We start from the raw sequence: 16,261 nt of genomic DNA, 5'->3' as shown, positions 1-16,261 counted from the left end.
TTCCCAGATCTGGTTAGATCTAAAGGCATCAGACGATGAAGAAAATATCCAGCTTGAGGTTGAATAGTAACAAGAAGAACACCAGCAGTTGGGCTATTTTATTTCATTTAAAAAAACCATTTAGCAAACAATTACTGTAAGCCAAGCATTGAACAGTAAATCTACTCTGGGATATGTCAAAATAAATTCCACAAAGTCATCCTTGATCTTGAAGATCTCACACGTAGTTTGGAAGCTAGGCATGTGAATAAATAATTACAATACAACATTCATAGTTGCATAATCCAAGATGAGAAGAATGCTGTGTGAATGAGCTGCTCATTTTTGACTGAGGGGTTGAAGGGATGAAGCAAACTTCTCCTGGGGGGATAGTCCAGCCAATTCTTGAGCTGTGAGCACCTGGTTGGTTATTAGGCAACAAGGTGAGTGAAGGGGGAAAGGCACAACAGGGGAGAAAGTGGTATAAGAAACATCTGGAAAAGTGGAAGCGCTGCTTCTCTAATCAGTTGAGAGTCATTTGAGAGGACGAGGCTATAATGGGGAACTGGTGCTGAGAAAAGAGCTGTGAGTTTGACATGCCCTATATATCATGATAAAAAGTTCACACTCCATGTTGGAGACGACCCGTGGTTTTAAGCACAGGGAAAGATTAACGAGCTGGATTTCAAACAAATGTGGTGTAACAGTGGGTTAGACAGTGGAGAGGGTTTGTTAGTCTGCCGACCAGGCAATGAGTCCAGGAGGCTGTGAGTTCAGGTAGAGATGATGGAAATCTGGTTCAGGTCTCAGTAGCTCAGATATGTGAATAGGTGGCCCACGCTTAGTATGTTAACGTAAGTTACGTGCGTGTGTGTAAAGTTTCATATACATAAAAAGTTAAACAACTATATATAGATACATATAAAAGTTATAAATATACTTATATATAAGTTTATTATATGGAGAGAAGAAAGAAAGGGAAGAAGGGAGAGAAGAATAGAGAAAGGAAGGAAGAAAAAATACTGTATGCAAAAAACAGAAAAGCCAAAATAAAGTTTGTCATCTGAGAAGAACACACACAGGGACTTCCAGTGCGTGCAGCTGGTCCCGCTGCTGTAGAGGTTTCCTCGTTTATAACACATGGGTGTGTGTGTGTTTGTGTGGAGAGGGGTGATGAAAAAGGATAATGGAGGAAAAGAATAAATGCCGTCTAATTTCTAGGATTGTGAATACCACAGATGAGCCATAAACTGAAATTTACTTTGTCTTCCAATATTTTTCTCAAAATCAGCCTATTCAGATACATAAAAAGAGCACATGGCATATTCCAAAATGGCACAGGACTGGTCCCAAGGACTGAAGAGGGATGCTGAGGCATGCTTTCTGTGTATTCGTGGAACATGGATAAAGGTGCTGGCCTGTGCACTCAGCCAGAGATATGACAAGCCATGGGGGCACTGCCACATCCTTTCTTAACATTGCTCATGTCTTTTCTTCCCTGTAAATTATACACTTTTTCAGTCCTTTTGCTAAGAGAGATAATGCTGCTCCCATGTGAATTGAATACCCAGAGCCCTGCATGCAGGAGTGAGTGAAGGCTAAACAGGTCTATCGCTCTTAAACAGTGCTGCCGGAGAATTGTCTCCTGGAGAATGATGCTGAAGGGTTAAAATATCTTTCATTTCTATAGCACTATGCATCTTAAAGTGTGTTCCACATTTTGCAGACTATATATAGGCTCACTTCATTACCCATCCCCATAAAATACAGCCAGAGCAGTGGCAGGCACATGCCAGATGTTTGACAATGGTTTAATAACGAAGTGAAGAATAAGTTAAATTGGGTTGAGAAAACAGGAAATGGGTTGTGGGGCACTAGGTAAAATGTTACCAGTCATTCAACATTATGTATGGGGTGCCTACTGCCTACCAGGGTAAGAGCTGGGGCACAGCTGTAGACTACAGAGGCATCTAGAAAGATGCACAAATTGGACCGTCCAGTATGATTCATGTTAACATTGAGTTGAAATGCAAGGTGCCATGGTCCTTACTGCTTTAAAGGGAGGCTTCAGAATTAGCTACCCATCCCAGCATCAGTATTCCTATATTTTAATAAAGGTCTGTATCTAATACAGCAATGAACGTACAATGAAGAAAAGCTGCTCTGGAACCCAGAATCCATACTGGATGTGGAGCATGCTTCTGGGCAACTAAGGAGACAAGAGAGGTTACAAGTGAACAAATTGGGGAAAGGGCGCCCAACAAAGGATGAAAAAGAACGAGTTTGGAAAAACGCTGTAACCAGAAAGAGCAGAGAGACACATGCAATTCCAGGACCCTCACACTGGACCCTAGTGGGCCCAAACACCGAGGGTACTGGGAAAGTGCTTCCAAATCTCTGCAGGCTGAGAGGTGTGCCCTCCGGAAAGGAGACGGCAGGATTTTTCAGATTACAAGGGATCCCGGAGAGACACAGACTTCAACCAGTTGTTTACGTAGATGAAGAAATATGCCTAGGTTCATTAACTGTCTACAGAAGTCGGCAGTGTCCAGGCTGAAAGCCCAGGTGAAAGGCTTGCTATTTCCCTCAGGCCTGGCCCGGAGTCCGCTGGTGCTGCGGGGATGCTTTTGAAAGCTGGATCCTTGGTTCTTGGGGCCCTTCCACAACCGGTTATAGTAACACGGGTTAAAAGTCTCATCATCCACCTGCACAGATGTGAGCAAGAAATGTGGTTCAGGTAAATGAAAAAGAAATAGGCTAGAAAATTGTGACTGCCCAGGTCAGGCAGGCTGCCACCCGAAGAGGACCTCTGAAGACCATTTGGTCTCAGGAAGTATGTGTAGCTTCCAGCCCTTATTAACTTACCCAGTATGGAGAGTCAGGTTACCCTAAATTCCCAGGAGGGGCCTGTTGAAAATGGGTTTAAATCCCTAGACAAGGGGGTTTTAATCAGCATGGCAGGATATAAGAAAAAAAAAAAGAAAGGAAATGAGGTTTATAATGTATCTGTGCAACAAATATTGTGAAGAGGCATTAAACAGGAAATTCTCCACTCATGATGATGGCCTATGGCATAAAGCAGCCTTCCTTCTCCTCATTTGTGGTAATGGTGCCTTGTGAACACAGGAAGCCAGTGGGTGGGCACTGGCAATGTGAGCAGCAGCAAGCCAGCTAGGAGGCCTGCAGCAGAGACCTGGGCTGAGGCTGGGACCGTGCTACCTCTCAGGACCATCCTGCAAGGCCTCGAGCAAGGGGTGGAAGGAGCCACAGAAAGGCTTCAACATAACAGATGACCTCCAGGGCAATTTCTGTCTTATTAAAAAGCCAATGACATGTTTCATAATTTTTTCCATATATACACCTGTATATAATTCTCCCCAACTGGAGGACAAACTTTCCAAGAACCGGGATTTATATATTCATTCCATATATCTTTATTAAGTACCCCAAACAGGATACAGGACTTTACCCAAAGCCAAGGAATAGTAAACATTACAGACAGTGGACAAACAGGCAGAAAGAAGGCCAATGGAATGGAGCAATGAACATGGTCTGCATAGTCTGCGGAGCCGGGACCTGCTCAGTGCGCTGAGCAGCGGTATTCCAGCAGGCCTGCCCCTGGACCTGGGACCCTGAGCCTCACTCTCTGCCGCAAACCTCAGAGAACCGGAGGGGTAAGCATTACTAGGAAAGCAGGGTTTGGAAGCCCTCCTGAAGCTTCTCCACCATCCAACCGCAGGACCTGGAGCTGCCCTCACTCTCTTGGGATGGAGTGCCTGCCTTGGGTGGGGGATTCAAAGGACACAGCACTGGGCACAGAAGGCCTTGAGACGGGGTTGGGTTCTGATGGACACGGCTGCTGGGCTACACTCCAGGAGAAAGGCTGGAGAGAATGCCACCTGCTGGTGAGGGACCCCAGCTTGCACAGTGAGCACAACAGAGACCTGGAACCTAGGTGTACACAGAACAAGAATTCGGGCAGTTTTCCAGGTAGCTGGTTTTCCGCTGTCTCTTTAGGGCTGCCACCTCCACGGACATGCCCAGAGACCCGGTGCCCAGGGCCGCGCTCCTAACACGGTTATTCCCTCCAAGAGTCGCGGTCTCGCGTCCGCTCCCCTCCGCTGTCTCCTTGCCCTTCCCTCCTTCTCCGCCCCTCCCACTCCGAGCGCTCCCGGGGCTAAGACTCTCCGCTGTTCTCCATCAGGTGGAGCCGTGCCCTCCCCGCGCCTCTCTGCTTCTCTGCTCGCCAGGAACTGCGCGCTGGCACCTTGCAGCGCGAGGGGGTTAAACTGGCCCCCCAGAGGAGGTGAGGCCAGAACCTGCCGGAGATGGCGGGGCCACCGTCGGGGCTGGCGCCTGGGCCGGGCCAGTTGCGGGTCCTGCAGGTACCGCTGTCGTTCTCGCTGCCCCATGTGGCGGCTGCCGAAGATAGCCGTGGTTTTTCCGGTGCTTTTAGAGTCAGGCAGCTCATCACTTCATCCAAGCTTTTACCTTTCCGCCACCGGAGACCGGAGGCTGCGGGGAGGGGGTGGACAGGGTGGAGAAGGGAACAGGCCCAGCTGGCTGGGGGTCAGGAGGCCAATCTCAGGGACCAGAGGGAGAGTGAAACAAGGTGCTTTCCAAAAAGACAAGGGCCTTCCAACCTGACACTCCCACTAGCCCTCCCCTGTACAAGGGTGAGTGTGAGGGTGTGCACACACTGTCCGTGGACTTGGTTGTCTGTATTACACAGTTCACTCTCATGACTCTGGTTTTGTAATATTTCCCTGGGGGGGGGGGGGGACGCATTAAGCAAATCTGGGCCCCAGGCCATGTAGGAATTAGCAACTAAAATTAAACAACAGCTTAAAGGATAAATGTGAGTTAAAACATCAAATGTTGTTTTGTAATGTACAATCTACATTCTAGATCAGCAAATTTCAACTGATGTGCCACAAGAATTTTTAAAACATGCAATACTTGACTATTTAGTCAGAGGCACTAACCTCTTTTCTCTTAGACTGTCAAATAAAAATAAATAAATAAATAAATAATAACAGCAGCCAATACAACAATAGCTGTCTGGTGTGAATGAATCAAAATTGTACCTGTTTGTTTGTTGTTGTTTTTTCAGCCAGATAATAATAATAATAATATAGTTTTTGGTGCGCCATGAGATGAAAAAGGTTGAGAGTCGCTCTTCTATGTTATTACTCTTACTCACTGTAAAGCTTGGCCTTAGGAATCATATGCAGACCTTACATTTCTCCCCACCTCCATAGAATTAATGGAAGCAACTACTAAAGTTGCAGCACTAGGCCTGACATATTTTTACTCTTACTATGTTATTTAGCATGTGTCGTGTAGAGTTATTACTCATCTTTTACGCGTATTTCTGCTTTGCCTCTTCTGCTTCACTGCGTTGTCTGTCAATGGACCAAGGCTATGCGGACGCTGCTTCTGAAATTTGTTTGCTAACATTTGGCGAGGTGCATTTTTTGGATCCTCTTAGTTGCTGTTGTACTATGTTTTTTTTCCTCCCCAGAGTTTGCTTGTACATTTCCATTTGATATGTTTAACACCCTGTAAGGGAGGTGGTTAAATAAACTATTACGTTGAGAATAGAAAAGTCAGCACAGCAGACACCTACTAATTTGTAGGTCTTGGATGTGAAGCACCAGACGTGCTCCTACCAGCACATTATTTCTTAGGTGCCCCCGCTTCTCTCTTTCTTGTTCCTAAATACCAACGGAGACACCCACATGGGAATGTGGAGTTGGAATGTGCCTTGCAGTCAGCAAAGTCACCAAAGTATGTAATACTGATGGAAGGAAGACAAAGGTTTCCCAAGTGACCTCTTCCTAAGATCCAGTGACTGAAAAAAGTACTGACTGATTTTATAATTGAATGGTGCAAATCAAAGGAGTCCCTTTTACCTTCCTCTTTTTACTCATTACCTCCTCCTCTGTATAATGCTGCATATTTTATACACTGTTGGTAACTATCCTAATAGTTTCATCTTATGTGTATACTCTATTTTCACTCTAAATTATGAGCTCCTGAAGGCACGTCTGTGCCTATGGTTGTATCTCCCCTGATGCACTGTTTATACCAGGCATATCTAAATGTCTATCAAGTAAATAGACCTAGATAAATGCACTTGGATATCCTGGAAGAAATAGAGTTTGATTTGAATGGGGGTTTGTTTCATGATAGGTAGAAGACCTGAAAGTTCTTAGGAGGTGGTTGCCTATGACCTTGGCCTATCCTTCCACACAGGATTCACAGCACCTCTTGGAGAAGGCACAGAGTGACGGAGTGCTTATTAGAAGAGAGACTGCAAAAGCAAAGACAGGCTGCTCCCTTACCCTTGGCAGGAAATACACAAATCAGGGCAATAGTAAATAGGCATGTCTCACCAATCTACTTGGTTTCCCCTAGTTCCTTCATTTTGTCTTCTAGGAGTAGCACAAAGCACACTAAGGTCCGCCGTTTAGGTTTTATCATCTACCTGCCCCTCCTAGGAAAGTCTCAAAAATGCAGAGCATGTTTGTCTTTTCCCCAACTCTGAGACTCCCGCTGCACACACTGGCCAGGTCCTTTCTGGGGAAAGAGGTGGCTCTTCCCTCTTGCCTCTCCCTTTTCCCCTTTCAGCTGAGTTTCCAGCCCTTTGAGCAAGGAGAGGCATGCATGTTGCAATGTGTGCACATGCATATAGTCATTCTTAACTTCACTCCCATTAAACAACATTGGACCCTGTGGAGAGAAAGTCACCGCTCCACTAAGCTGTTCAAGATGCTTTTTGGTCATTAATGGTGACAAGAGTTGAATCTCCCCCATTAGGGGTGGGGGAGGGAGAAATAACAGAACCCCCCCCCCCTTCGTTTTGCATAGATCTCCTTTGCCAAGTGTTTCCTCTTTAATTACGACCCGTGTCCCCTCCCTCTCTCCTCCCCAGCTCCAGTGAAAGGAGCCCTTCTGTCACTGGTCCCTCGCTCGCTCGCTCGCTGGCGGTGGGAGGAGCCCGGAGGAAGCTGTGCGCCCGGGAGGCCGGAGCGGAGATGGATGTGCTCCGAGAGAGGACGCTGCTGACGACCCCGGCTTCGCGAAGCGGCTAGAGACAGGCCACTTGTGCCGACTGGCTGCAGAGATCGGAGGCACAAGAGCCGAAGGCCCCGGGGAGAGCCAGACAGGCGGCTGGTGGGCGACCCGGCAAGGACCGCGGCGCAGGCTGAGCCCCGCGAGCCGAGCAGGAGAAACTCACTGCGAGCCCAAGTTGCCGCCGGCTCGCCCTCGCCGCGCCGAGGGATGAAACCTTCCCAGCTCCACCTGCTCCTCGTCTGCTTCTTCCTCTTCAGTCAAGGTAGGACCCAGGCTGGAGTTGCAGGGAAAGTGGCGGAGCTGCCGGGCGCGGGAGGCAGAGGGCGGAAGGTGGGAGGCTTCGGAAACTCGGCTGATGGATGCGCCTCTCTACCCGGGTCTAGATGCACTGGCATTGCTCCGTTGCCTTTGAAAATGCAACAAAATGCTACTGTTTATTTTCCTTTGGAAGGAAGGAGTATTGGGGGGAGGTGACTTTCTCCTCTCACTTGTCAACATCTAGCTCAAACTCTCCAATGCAAATGAGTCCTTTATGCTGCCGGTATGTTAATGAGGCAGTCTCGGTGTGGCTGTGCCGCCCTGAACTTCTCTGGGCGCCTTTTCTCCTTCAGACCCAGGCTGGAGAGAGAGCGAGTAGGGAAGGAGAGCTTTGTTTAGGTGGATTTTTAGCTAGAAAAAGGTTTGACTTGTGTGAGTGTATTCAAAAGCGATTGTGTGTTGCACACTTGCAAAAGGGGCTGCAATTACCGAATATACCGTGGGGGTAATTTGCAGTGCTGGGGAAAAGCTTGTGAAGACTTTCATTGAATTTAATCGAGTTCTCCGAGTAAGAATGAATTCTGAGTTCTCCGCAGCACTGTATTCAGGGTATAAAATGGAATTTCGCCCCTGGTGCTGATTGTTTCGTTTCGGCAGCCTAGCGGGGGCACAGGAGCTGGTGGATGTTCAGGAAAGAACTTTGCCTCCTCTGGGCTCCCTGCCACGGGGCGGCAGGGGCTGGCAGCGCCATTGGAGGGAAACTGGAGAGAGGGATTGTGAGTGCCTACCTAGCCAAATGCATCAAGAGTCACCTGTGGAATTGAGTTCAAAGATGCCACGTAAATGGACTCCTTCCTACTCTTCCTGAATGCCAGTGCCAGTCTGCCATCAGAGGCAGCATTTGTGCCAGCCAGCATAGCTCTGCAAGGGACGGGACTCTCTCAGAAAAACCCACAACAGAGCAGGTCCATCTGTGGATTAAATGAAGGGTGAAAGTTTTTGAGAAAGCAGAGCATCACCATGGGTGACTGGCTCTGCCAGCAATCAGTGTGACTCCCTTTCTTTCCGGCAGGGAGAAGCCCATGCATGCAAAACCCCAGCCTCCTTCTGTACCTCTTCCTCTGGCACTGTGGTCCCTGGAGATATCCCCTCATCAAATGTTGCTTATGACCATCCTGATTAAACCTGAGGGGTGCTTCTCCCGCATGAGTATGTTATGCCAGTGCCTGTGTGTAATTATAGTGCGCACAAACACATACACACACATTCATGGGGCTCTGTGCACCTCACAAGGGCTCCCTACAGCAGCAAGAAGATAAATTGCCTTCCCCAGAGTTTTCAGGCTGAATGAGTAAGAAGTATCGCAGAACAGTAGTATAAACAGCTTTGTTATATTACCATTTGTGAGATTACCCTCTTTCTTGAATGTGTGTGCACTTGCTTATGGGCACACATCTTCGCAAACACACACACACTCACTCTCGTTCTCCTGTGCCTCTTCTCAGTACACTCAGGAAGTTGCATGTGGAATCCCTGAGAGGAGGATCTGCCCATCACCCTATGCACAGTTCACTGGACCAGGGCACGTTTTCATCAGTGGTTTGTGTTCCTCAGCAATACATCAACACAGATTGGCATAAGAAGTCTGTAGGTGTCTAAGTGCCTCTCTGGCTGTCTGAATCATCAGAGTGCATCTTCTACTTTGAGTATTCTTTTCTAAGATGCTATTTCTTGCCTGCCTCATTTGAATCCTTAAATATTTACTGATGGAGGTTAAATGCTGTTCCATCCACCCTGAGCCCTCAGGGCACTAGGCAGAAACCACAGCATTATGCAATTCACAGTTCCCTGTTACCCCGTAGTGCACTCAGCTTGGCCAACACTGCTACCCTATCAGATGGTAGATGCACAGGGATTCAAAAAGGTCTAAAGAAAGATGCTGAGACCAAAGTGGACCCAGTCATTCAGAATACCCCACTTCACTGGACACTGTAGGTTCCATGTCTCACGAATAGACATTTAACTGTAAGAATTAAACGTCAAATGGGGGGATGTTTTTTGGACTTCATTGCAATTGAATATCTCTTTACTTGTTCCGTGGACATTTACTTGAATGTAGTTGTTCTTTTGAGTATTGTGAATTCCCCAGAGGGCTCTGCATGCTTAGCTCACATACTGTGCCCGCCCGCTACCTGGTGCCATGCATTTCCCATTACTGGAGAGAGCGTATCCACTTTCAACGGGTCATAAGAGGGCTAGCCCACAGGCTCTAGATGGCTCTGCTGTAATCCCTCTGACTGAGGCTGGTCCCTGCCCCATTCCCTACAGAGCCACCATCGGATCCCCTCCACATCCATGTGCTTTTCCTCCTGGGATACTTTCCAAGGAAATGAGCAGAGACTCAGGGATGGCCCTCTACTCAGAGAAAACAAATGTCCAAGCTTCTATTTAGGGCCATAGCTGGCACTCTGGTGATCCCGCCATCTGCTGCCCGACACCTATCACAGTGGAAACTGCATGTCATCTTGGGGTTTCTGGAAACACAGTGCTCACGCTTCCTGCTCTCGGTTGTCTTAGTTCCCACATAGAGCGAGGGCGCCAAACAGCGCCCTGGTGACTTCAACGGCAGAACATCTAGGTGAATTCTTCCAATCCCTTTCAATCATCCTGACTTTCCTCATTTGTCAAATATTTATTCACCTTTACTTTTTTTTCATAACTCTTTAGAGAATGAAATTGAGGTTTTAAGGTATAATTAATTTCAGTGCAGTGCTGTGCACTTATTCTTTTAAAGTTTTGGCTTATCTTGTAGGTGGAGATTGAGTATTTATTTACCTTTCCTAAGGTGTCAGTAGAAAGGCCAAGAGGCGTTCCTCCAGGTCGTCTGCCAGCCTGCCTGGGCCTGGCTCCTCACAAGGAGATGGATGGAGAGCCGCCAGGGAGCTGCTTGTGGCCTTCCTCTTGCTGGGGATGCCTTCTCCCTCAGCTGTCAGGACCGCATGCTTTGTACAGAGAGGGATAATGTCACAGCACAATTTGCCTCCTGCAGAGAAGAGGCATGTTCTGCCCCGGGGTGAAAAGGAATCGATTCTCTTGTCATCCATAAACTTAGAACTGGCTCTATTTTTTCCCTTTACCATTTCAGTTTGCCCACAACGATTTCTTTCCGTGCCCTCCTTCATCTTCAAGACCCATCCCATCCGCCTGCACATCCACATTAAGTAGCTTCGGAGGAATAATGGACTGACGGTTCCCTGCTGCTGCCCACTGATCTCAAGTTCTGAGAGTCTGTGGAAAGTGCGGCTACACAAGCTGGGTGCCTTTTACTTGAGACGCTCTAGGAAAGGCACCTTCCCCACTCATTGGCTCTGGTGTTCCCAGTGTCCTGTCCTGCCTAATAACTTTATGAGTCTGAACCTTCCAATTCTGGTGAGGTCCGATCTTTTGTTGGTTTACCTGTGCATCATGCTGCTCTGGGCAAGTTGGGGTGGAAGTGAGAAGTTGCGTTTACGTGCAATGATGTTTCTGAGTCGGGGATTCAGCTGGGGTGTCACCTACTCTTTGGGAAGAATCTAAGCGGCTATCTCCCCTGACTTGCTGGCAAGAATCACCAACAGGGGCTCTCAGATGTCCACTTGGGGAGCAGAGGTCCATGGTGATGCGAATCTCCCAGGGAATGGAAGAGCATAAAGCAGACAGGAGGCAAAATTAGCATGTGGGAGCAGGAGTTGGCCAGGGTGAGGGGAGCCCAGGGGATGACACGAAGCGTGGGAAGGGAAGAGCAATGCAAGAGGCTTAACTTGCACAGGCTCCCTTGGCAGAGGTGGTGGACGAGAATATAGCATGAGCACCTCAGAAGCAGCCAAAAGCACAAAGGGGACCCTGTGGGGACATGCTGAGAAGGCATTAGAAAAGGATATTGGAAGTGAGCAGCAACTTTGGAAACATTGATCCCTTACCCAGAAATGTCATGAAACAAAAGAAGAGGCAAGTAATAAGTGTGATGCTCTCCCCTGGCACCTCAAGTGGTATGACGTCTTGCCTGGAGGAGAAAGAATTGCTTCTTTTGAGCTGGGCGGTCAATGCACAGCTGCCAAGGGTGTGGGACCATTTCTTTCTCAAATTTGCTGGCTGAGGAACACTGGGATGTGTCTGTTGGGCATGGAGGTGGTCACAGTGTCTGCTGCCCAGCAGGGGGTTCTCGGTTGCCAGCCAGACCAATTGTGGAGGGAAGAGAGACTCCCCAGGGGAAGAGAAGCCTGGAGTGGAGTTAACACCTTCACACTGCACTTAGAGGGCACTGCAGGGCCTCCCTCTCAAGCTACAAAGGAAGACCAAGCTGGGAGCATGGCAGCAGTGAGCCAGGCACGGGACCACGGAGCAGCTTTGCCTGGTGTGCCTGTGTTGATAGGAGCCAGGGCCAGCAGGAGACGGGGTGGAGCAGGGGATTAAGCCTGAAGATGCAATTTTTCTTTTTTGTTCAGCCCAGTGGGGGTGACTTGGGAGGCATTATATTGCATACCAAAAAAAGTACATGAATAATCCGGAGTGAATTCAAGAGATTTCAATAGCAAAATAATAACAATACTAATGATACCTTTGATTTGCAGAGTACTTTTCTTCCAAGGAGATAAAAAGATAAACTGTTTTGGAAACATCAACGAGGAAAAGAAAATTGCCTGTGATAGGGGAGGAGAGCCTAGAGCTTTTATGGTAGGGTCTCTATGTGCGTGGGGGTGGGGAGCAGGGTACAGGGTCCTAGGTGTCGTTTTTCCGGCTACTATCTTTATCCTCATAAGATGTGGAGATGACTTTTGGATGAAAAACCAGTGCCAACACTTTAATCAGGGTCGACCTAAAAACAGTGAGGTCCCTCCTCATGTGCCTGGGACCAGGGACACTGATTCAGTAGTACAGAAGGCCAGCGAAATCACTGGCGTGCAAAAATCAGACTCAGACTCTCACCCCTCAGCGCCCCTGACTTGCAACAGAGTGAATGAGACCCAACCTTCCCTCAAGGCCAGGGGACAGCCCAGCATTCGCAGAGCAGGGGCCAGCTGGAGCAACTGCTCTGGGTGTCTCCTCCCTCGGCTCTCATAGCCCATCTCTGCCATCACTCCACAAGGGAGTGGGGCGCAAAGCCAGCCCGTTCCGGCACCTAGATTGTAACAGCTGCGCCCTGTGTTCCAAAGAGGGTGGGATCTTATCTCCAGTTAGGGGCAATGCAGAGAGTCTGCTGCGTTGAGACACAGTATTGCTCCCTAGGTCATTGCACAGCCATTTTATTTTCCCAGGGGAAAGCTGGGAGCTACCCAGTTAGGTGTGCGTGTCAAATAAGAAGTAGGCTCCTTATAAATCACGGGACTACTTCTCTCACACTTACACAGGGAACACTGTGTCCTCCTTTTTGCCAGAGCTTGGGGTTGAAGCCTGGTGGGCCTGCAGCCTTCCCGGCTCTCTCAGTCCACACTGCTGCCGTGCAGGGACGGCCTCCACCACCACAGCCTTCCCGGCTCTCTCAGTCCACACTGCCGCCGTGCAGGGACGGCCTCCACCACCACAGCCTTCCCGGCTCTCTCAGTCCACACTGCCGCCGTGCAGGGACGGCCTCCACCACCACAGCCTTCCCGGCTCTCTCAGTCCACACTGCTGCCGTGCAGGGACGGCCTCCACCACCACAGCCTTCCCGGCTCTCTCAGTCCACACTGCCGCCGTGCAGGGACGGCCTCCACCACCACAGCCTTCCCGGCTCTCTCAGTCCACACTGCTGCCGTGCAGGGACGGCCTCCACCACCACAGTCCATGGTACCTTTCATTAGCTCTCCGCTTCTAACCCACAGAAGGAGCGGGGACCAAACGTTAGGCTTTTTTCCTTTTCCTTTTCTCCAAATGTTAAGAATGACTCTTCTGGCTGTATACTTCTACAAGTTAGTGAATGTCAATATTGGGTAAGTGTTTCCTTTATATCACTGCAATTTAGCAGAAGCTGCTTGGAAACAAATGTCTTCCGTAAGCATACAGTGCTTCCGCGAGTATACACAGCCAACACCACGAGGGGACTGGAGAAATGTCAGCTTTCTCTGGGTACACTGGTAACGAGTGAAAGTCGTGGCAGAGGAGGCCAGCGTGGGGAGTCCTGCCCCTAGCAGCCGTCTGTGGCTGCCCTGGCTGGGCGTGGCTGGTGGGCGTGGCCACTCCCCTGTCTTCTTCATGGAAATAAAGGCAGATAAGTAGCCAAGTGTAGCCAGTCTGCCCGCATGCCATCACAGGGCTTTTCTAGAAGCTTCCTGTTGCCTGCTCTCCAGCCTCCTTCCACCTGTGAGCCCACTCTACACACACACACACCCCACTTACTGCTGAAGTGTAGTGGTGTCCAGAACTTAAGACAGATCAGCCATTCTACTCACACGGGAGGTGAGCTCTCATCCTAACCTTCTACCCAGCACTGGTCTCCTCGTGGGAAAAGTGGTTTAGATTCACCTGAAGACGTTTTCTGATCGTTGAAACTAACACTGCTATGGCATATGTATGTCATATTAAAAGGATGTTTGCATCCTTTTAAAAGGTTGAGTTATGTAGGTAGTCTGCCTACTTAGTCTATGTTCATTAGACAGTGTTGCAAGTTCACGTTCTAACTTCGGCCTAGAAGACAGGAATTTGAAATCAGACACTGAAGTTGCAGCAGTGAAAGTAGAATATCGTTTTCACTTTTCCACCTTTTTCTCCAGCTGCTTCCTGGGGTCTGTGTCTCAGAAGCCACATGTATTACCTCTTCTGTGATCCCACAGTGTTTTATGACACTGACGCTGAGCCCTTGGTCTCCTGGCCAGCACTCCCCGTGGGCCTATGTGTAGTAGGCACTCTGCCAGGGGCTTTTGATGCAAAACTATCTAAGAGCATATTTCTGTCCCAGGGAGCTGTTGGCAGTCCGGTGAGGCAGACACTTTGACTCGTGGTTACAGTCCGATGGGCTCAGAGAAGTCAGAGTGTTCAGAGAGCAGCTGGAATGGGTGAGGGCGTTGGAAAAGGCTGCCCAGAGGAAATGACTTGAGTTTAAAAGATGTCTAGGAGTTCTCCCGATGAAGCACGAATGCTGTTTCGGGCCATCCCTTAGAATGTGCGCAGAAGCAGGAGGACAGGATAGAGTGTGACGTGTTTGGGAGCCATGGGCCCTGTGGGTGCCTGGACTGGTAGCGTGATGGAGAAGGTCAGAGAGGAGGCTTGGGACAGGAAAGCCCAGCTTGCAAATGGTGGCGGATTCTGTGCTAAACGTTATAAGGACGGGTTGGCAGAATAAAGTCTACTCTTCAAAAACACTATTAGGAGCTTATGGGTCTAGTCCTCTCTATACCGAGAGTTCCATGGAGCCCCCGCCCCAAAAGAAGGATCAACATGTTATTTATTCTTGGTATTCCCTGTGTTTCACATATAGACTTGAATGAAAATATATTCAATCCTTCCAGCTCATCTTTCTTCATGCCTCTTATGTAGAGGATGGAACCATGAACAATGGAGCATATGCGGAGAAGCTGCCCATAACCGCATTCCAGAGGGGAGGCAGGGAGGGTGGCAGGAAGGCATATACTGAGGGTGATGTGTTTGGTAAGAATGTGGAGGAGAACATGCAGCAGACAGGGCAGGCGTGGCTGAGTCCACACTGCACCGTTAGTCAGACGGAATCGCTGAGAAATGGGATTTGCCAGTTTCTAGGGCCCCCGGAAGATTAGCCAGAGTTGGAGACAGCCTAACATGGAAGATGAGCGGTACCATAAAACAAGACCAGAATAAAGATGAGACAAGCAAGAGATGCCCAGGGGCACTTTGCTGATGATTTCTTTTCTGTTCTCAAGAGGAAGCTAAGCTAGACTGGCTTTGGAGAAAATGAGGTTCCAAGCTAAGTGGTTCTTCTACTCAGATGTTAGACATGTTTACAAGTCTCCAGTGCCAACTAACTTTTCATTCTAGAGTAAAGCACATCATCAGCTCTACCCTTGTGTCCCCCTCTTTGGCCTGTTTTCATTTCCCCAGCAGGATAAGCTCAATAGTGAAGCAGAAACCTCCCTTGTTCTGCAAGAAATAGTGACATTTCTAAGGCTCACTATCTAACTCTATTGTCTGAGGCTGGCCCACTGAAAAGTCTCCCATTGCTAAAAAACTAAGAGTGGAATCCAGGCCATCTAGAATGGAAGAGTCAGTCATGAGTTGGAGAGTAGACTAAGTGATATCCAAATCCCCTCCAATTCTAAGATTTCCTAAATATTGTCTATTAGGAACAAGCTATTCATTTTGGGTAATAAAGTCTTAGAAGGTAGATGATGTGCTGTGGACCTCTGGGTCCAGCTTGCTGTTGTAGCAGTGGTGGCAATGGCGTGCTCTTATCATGATGATAATTAGCAATGGATGAAGCTTCACAATGCAGTGTGTCACAGCACTACTCCATTCCATCACCATGGTAACAATGCGAGGTGTCTCTTCTCATGGCCACACCCTCAGAAAGGCTACATTACCCGACTAAAGTCAGTCCCAGTCTGGTTCACTCGTTGTGTGCCTGGTGCTTCCCTGGCAGCTGGTAAATCCAGCTGCTCCAGTCATCAGCACTAGAAATGCATGAGCAAATGCTCAGCCACAACATAAGCTGAGTCACGTTCTTATAATGTGCAGGAGTCCTCAATGTCTAGGCACAGAAGAGGGGCTCAGTGGTTCCGTGTGAAAACTGAGGAGCTGGCCTTTGAACGATGGCCCTACATTGTAGCTCTGTCTCTTCTTCATTCCAGACTTCCTCAATAGATTCCTTCATCTTTCTGGTTTCAGTTTTACCTAGAGGGCACGAGGTTTACGGGCCACTCCTGCCCAGAGAAATGACAGGTCATCCTTTTGGGATGAAAAGCAAAAAGAAGACATAGCTTTGGTAGCTGCTTCTGTGGCTGTTCTGAAGGGGGGAAAA

The 16,261-nt window shown here is 48.6% G+C and overlaps 1 protein-coding gene across 2 annotated transcripts in view; it reads left to right on the top strand.

The window, feature by feature from the left end:
* Positions 1-6,961: 6,961 nt before the first annotated feature.
* Positions 6,962-16,261, top strand: part of KIRREL3 (kirre like nephrin family adhesion molecule 3) — a 547,821-nt gene continuing 538,521 nt past the window's right edge. For both annotated transcript variants that reach the window (XM_066259700.1, XM_066259699.1), the window contains exon 1: positions 6,962-7,321. In XM_066259700.1, the coding sequence (XP_066115797.1) occupies positions 7,267-7,321 (55 nt within the window). In that variant the 5' untranslated portion in view covers positions 6,962-7,266. The remainder of the gene's footprint in view (positions 7,322-16,261) is intronic.

Source organism: Saccopteryx bilineata, chromosome 2 (genome assembly GCF_036850765.1).
Source record: "Saccopteryx bilineata isolate mSacBil1 chromosome 2, mSacBil1_pri_phased_curated, whole genome shotgun sequence".
NCBI classification, from domain to species: Eukaryota; Metazoa; Chordata; class Mammalia; order Chiroptera; family Emballonuridae; genus Saccopteryx; species Saccopteryx bilineata.
Note: the sequence above shows the minus strand (reverse complement) of the source record. Positions and strands in the feature narration are given on the sequence as shown.